At 33.5% G+C, this 6,000-nt stretch overlaps 1 protein-coding gene across 1 annotated transcript in view; it reads right to left on the bottom strand.

Annotated features, from left to right (window-relative positions):
* LOC108751640 (dipeptidase 1-like) overlaps positions 1-6,000 on the bottom strand; it is a 129,033-nt gene that overhangs the window by 63,366 nt on the left and 59,667 nt on the right. The window contains exons 3-4 of the mRNA XM_018491924.1: positions 4,047-4,327; positions 2,327-2,483 (exon numbers count right to left, since the gene is read on the bottom strand). Of these exons, the coding sequence (XP_018347426.1) occupies positions 2,327-2,483; positions 4,047-4,327 (438 nt within the window). The remainder of the gene's footprint in view (positions 1-2,326; positions 2,484-4,046; positions 4,328-6,000) is intronic.

A 6,000-nucleotide genomic window follows, 5' to 3' on the forward strand; every position in this document is an offset into this window, starting at 1 on the left:
CATTGGCTATTATTGGCGTCTATCTCACTGCATATATACGGTTCATCCTTTTTTTTAAATCACGTTTACCAGATAAACTAACAATTTTTTCATAGAGAAAATATAATCGAGAAATTATTACCGTTTTGTAATATATTTTTGAAGTTAAAAATCTGTTGGAAAAAGAAAAGAAAATTTCTCAGCAATTTAAAAATTACTCAAATTTATCGGAGTGAAGGTGCACGGATTTTGGCGGAATTTTTCGGGAAAGTGCTTCTAAAATGTGTTTCTCGATACCGGGAATCAATTTTCGTTGCCGGTATATATCTTTTTCAGGACACCTCATGGACGCGGCGATGAAGGCTCGAAGTAGATGATGCTTCCTTCCTCCGTCTGTATCTGTCGATTGCCAATATCTCGGCAAGACGGCAAGAGACGGCGGGATCGAACAAGTAGGATTCTTGGTTCCGATAAGAGTTAGTGCTCACTTGTTGACCCGCTTCGACGATCGTAACTTATCGAGATACAAGACCGACGATTGAGAGAGACGACGTGTGGCCAGACGTTGAGAGTCTCGGATTTATCGAGAGGTCTTTCTTAATAACATCGCGCGCACGAAGATTTTTATGGCGTGTGCGATAGATCACATGACACATCAATGCGGTTTAGTGATTTTTAGTTAGACATTTAATTGATTTTTAGTGGCGAAAACTCGCGGTCGATTAAGTATCATATTGCTACGACACTCAATTCGTCTAGAGTTATTACACTCAGAGAAAAACATAGTGATGACAACTGTACAAGTTTTATATGTAGAATGTACTAAAGAAGCGCTCCAGATAACATAGATCAATGTAAGGCATTAGTAAATATTGCACATACTCGTGCACAAGAGATTAATAACGCCAACTTAAATTGGCCACGTCTTCTCTGGAGCCGTCTTTAGTTAGAACAAACTATATTTTATAATTGCAACAACTGTAAAATAGTTGAACTATGTACACGAAAAGAGAATCATTTTGCAGAATTAAGTATTTAAAAATTTAAACTAGATACATTTCTAAAAATAATTCTATTGGACCGATCAAAGTAATTATGTAGTAATTTCAAGAATGATGAGCAATGTTGCAAGAAGTTTCGACATTCTAGCAATCAGTTTGAGCGACCTACATGATTATTTTGAGGCTCCAACAAAATTATTTTCAGTTTTTTAGATCTGTATCTATAGCTAAATTTTTAGATCATCCTTTGTCGCAGTAAAATCATCCTTTCCATGTATATTAATTCTGCATAAATATAAAACTTGTATACTTGTCACCTTTATACATAATTGTTATTTGTCTTTTTCTCTGAACATACGGCAAAGAATTCACGATCGAACTGGATAATTCTCTATAGTAATTCATATAGTGCTATTACACCACGTATCGCACGGCAAGTAAATGTTCTGTTTTGCAGTTTGCTTGCAAATCATCGTTAGGCATTTCGACTCATCGTTTGGCATGATCCGATTGGATTGCGCGCGCTCGCGTAGTCGAGTAGAATTATAGACGCAGTGCGCCGGCCAATGCCGATCCGTTACAACGAATAGCTACAGATAGAACCGATAATGAATTGGAATTGTTCGGAAACTGCATAGGCGCTTTAGCAACAACGCGAGTACCACCGTTTACTACAGTTGCGCACATAGTTATTCCATTCGAATAATATGTTTCGGTAATTGGAGGCTTTTACGTGTGGGTCCAATTGGAATTGCCCGTTTCTATGCCAATGACAAGTCTCTTCGGTGAAGTTAGCCTGTCATATTCGGAAACGCTCGTCACGGCGAGCGTATTTGTTTAAGTTGGATTGCTTCCTTTGATACTTAATTGCTCGCAATTCAATACCATTCTTAGTACAGGTCGTAAATTCGTTGCATCTAAATAGTTTTGGCCCGTTGAAAACTTTGCAATGAGTTGACATTCATCTTTTTATCATGATATAAAGGAATCAAGGCTCATTTAAACGAAATGATTTTCTCTAAGTAAGATCGATTATTTTGAATCTGATTTTTATCAGCAAAAACGTATTATTTATTCCGACATTTTAGTATCCTCTATAATGGTAAATAAAAGATTTTACAATATCACATGATTAATAATGAATATTGTATTTCTTTGATTTTTGATAAAATAATGTATTTTTGATCCATGAATGTGTGACGTAACATGAATTAACATAGAAATTGCGAGAAGGTACTAAAATGCAGGAACAGATGGTGCGCTTCTGCCAAAAAAGCGGGACGGAAATAACAGCCAACGGAGAGAAGAGATGGAGAGCAACCTAATGAATGCCATGTTAAATTTACCTGTGCACCGACGAGGCCAGCGCGTAATCTAGGGATGTCCGTGTGACTCCAGTCTGATCTGGCCCATGGGTCAACCCTGCCGAGATCGCTGCTCAGGTTGACTTCGCCAAGTTGATTGTGTACGAACTTTCTGACGTTCCAGGGCAAATCGTTGTGCCTGCAAATTGGAAATATGAGTTTTAACAGAATATTACGTGCAACATGTATAATATTTTTACTAAGAAACATTTCTGATTGCAAATGAAAGAATCAGGAGATTCTGATCATATCAGAATTCTGATTATCTCAATCAGATTTATAATAAATTCAACTAGAAAATTTTGATTTGTTCATTTTCAATTAAAATTTTAATTAATGCAATCAAACTCTTTTTCTAGTATTGCGGTACTCAGCAGTAGGATTTATTAACTTGAAAATTTATGATATACGCTATCTGTATATCATATATGCAGATTTATATAATAATCTAAAATTTTACAACTCCTATACTGATTGAGTACAACACAATACGAAATTGTTTTATTTAAAATTCTTTTATATCTAAAATTTTACAGTAAAATATTATAGATGTTATCTCTTCTGCAAATTTTAATATTATATTTTATTGTGACAAATATTGCCGAAGCCTCGGTCGAATTAGGAAAACGCTTGTATGTACAGGAGATCTGGGTTTGAATTCTAGCTGAGGTAATATTTTTTGTAATAAATTATTTACAGTTTTTTAAATGCTATAATAGCATAAAATTATTAATATTCTTCTAAGATACTTACGAGTATCAAAAATTATTAAATTGCTTGTCAATTTAATATGAGATACAATTAAATACTCTAGTTCTATTCATTTTGTGTTTTAAAATTGAAAAAGATTTCGGTATGTGGTTTTGCAGTATTGGATATGTAAATTCATTCTGAAATATTTAAGCATTAAGATTCGCTTTGAAATCGAATATTATTTCTCATAATTAATTTATTTATTTAGACGTCAGTCTAATATGAGTTATAATTGTATAATATTTTATTTTGTCTATCTAATGAAGTTATGAAATAGACAATCGAAATCTATATCCATTGTAGGATGAACAACTAATGTTTATCAGCTTAAAAATTTGTGGTATGTAATTTTTTCTTTAATAATTATGACTGATGAAGATTGTAGTCAAAATTTGTTTTGTTTTTTTTATATTTTAGTATATAATTTTTATAATATAGGTACTTAATAAGATATTCTTATTTCTATTTTTAACATTTTGCATCATCTGTTTGCGTTTTTGGTTTTTGAATTAAATTTTTTTTTTATTATAACAACGAGCTGAATTTTATAATGATATAATCTTTGTAATATCCTGCAGCGATATGTTTTTTATTTAAATATCACAATTATGGAATTATATAAATAATATATTCGAAATATATATTGGTCTGCATATTGCGATGTTACTTGAGATTAATAAGCAAGATAGAATCTAAATGGGATTTATTCGGTTTCGAGTATCTGGGGATTATATCCATATGATTATGTAATGTAATATATGATAGGTTGTAATAATTACTTGCCATTATATTAGTGAGATCATATACTCCGAAAACAAGACCATATAATGGGCAATTCAATTAATATTATTTTTCAAATGTCTTTACATATTAAAAATATTGTATATATATATATATATTTTTTTTATTTTGGCCAATGGTACGTTTTATCGTCAATAAAAACGCTTACCCGTCGATCAGAGGCACTTCAGTGAGAATCCTCCTGATCACGTCCAGCCTCTGCTGGTGCGTGGCAGGCGCGGATTGTAGTAGAAACGGCAGACAGAGGCCTCCGAGGAGTAGGACGACCACTAGGAGCAGGACAGGCGCCAACACCCGACATCTCCTGCGAGGACTCTCGTCTCTGCGATCCTTGCTGCTGCCGCTGCTAGGCGAGTCCTCGCACGGTGGCGGTAATCGCACGGTGCCGTTGCAAGGCGCCACGTCTGGCAGTTCTGTTAGGCACGTGGTCTGAAAGAAAAAAAAATCCAAAATTGTATGACATTCTGCTTACTTTTCTATTATTGATCTCGTTGAATTATTAATTTCGTTGCAGAGAAAATTGTTATAAAGAATAGAAATTATCGAATAAGCTGATGTCATTTATCATTATTTTGATATCAAAATGATGTCGAGTAATGTCACTTTGTTTGTTGAGTATTAAGTTCTTTAACAAGCGTAAAAGAAATATTATGATATACCTATTTAGTTGAGAGAGAGAGAGAGAGAGAGAGAGAGAGTGGTTTTATAATATTTTCCAAAAAATTTTCTGAAATTATGTACACATTTCTTAAATAATACATTCTTAAGTTTGAAATTTCAAAATTTATTTTTATCAATTTTTCAGTAAACTATAATACTTTAGGCTATTGAACTATTAGGATATCTAATAATACGCACATCTATTTTGTAGGTAGCTTTTTCATCAGTTTGGTTGATGTTCAAATAGTGACTAAGTTTGCGAAACAGATCTCATTCATGAAGCAGACAGAATATTTGAGTCAGTTCAGTATATCGAGATATTTGCCTAGTAAATTAATTAATCTGGTTAATAGCCGTGGCGGAGATTACACGCTGATATTCAGATGTAAATGCATACGTTTGGAAATAAATAATTATTTGTCTGTAATTTCGTGAGTTATAAGCGACATTGCAGAAGGTTAATACTTTTCTGGTTAACTGAAGTCACAATATATTTTAATAATTAAAATAAACTAACTGAGTATTGGCAAAAGATTTTAATTAAACATATTCAAACGTATTAATATGATCAAACATTATATCTTTTAAAATTGTTTAAGATACGTTTTTATATATTGCATTAAGAATTAATAACATATTTTGACATTCTCGTAACGCATTAAAAACAAATTGCGCTTCTTTTGATTAATATACGATCAAATATATTGGATGAAAACTTTTTGCTACATATTGATCTGACACATTTTACTGCAGTTGCACGGTGCAACATAAGTTTATATTAAAAGAAAAGTATTGGATATTTGTGTGATTATAATTGTATGGTAAAATAATTATAGTTAGAAGTTCCATTTTTATTACTGGTATAATGTTAGTAGTAATAATTAATTATTTGTAGTTCTATACAAGATATATATAATTGGTCCCGAAAATGATTATAAATTATAGCTAAATTGTTATTATAATTGCACAATTTTTTTTCTCGGTATAACGATATTCGCAAAATTGTTCGAAATTTTTCAGATATACTGAGATACTGTAATGAGTTTCGTAGCTATATAGCAGGGATATAAATTCTGTCGTCTCATACACGTGCGAGACTTTCCGACGCGAGCGGAACGTATCCGGGCGAAGTTAGACAATCGCGCGTGTTAACGACTATTTAAGTGTCTCTCAGAAAGTGCATTACGTTATAGTGGCGCATGCAGTGGAAACGGTCGGCACGACGGCTGTAACCTGTCCGCGGAAAAATACAACTACCCGTGGACGGAAGTATAGCCTCGAAGGAGAGTGTTGGATGAAAGGAGGACTCCTCCGCGGCGTCACTGCGACGCTCTGCAGGCAACGCGCGGTAAACTTTTGTTCGCCCTCCTTTCGGCCACCATAAAACACGTTAACGCCTGGCTACGGATTTTCCGCGCGTATATGTATATCATATATATATA

Source organism: Trachymyrmex septentrionalis, unplaced genomic scaffold (genome assembly GCF_001594115.1).
Source record: "Trachymyrmex septentrionalis isolate Tsep2-gDNA-1 unplaced genomic scaffold, Tsep1.0 scaffold51, whole genome shotgun sequence".
Classification (NCBI taxonomy): domain Eukaryota; kingdom Metazoa; phylum Arthropoda; class Insecta; order Hymenoptera; family Formicidae; genus Trachymyrmex; species Trachymyrmex septentrionalis.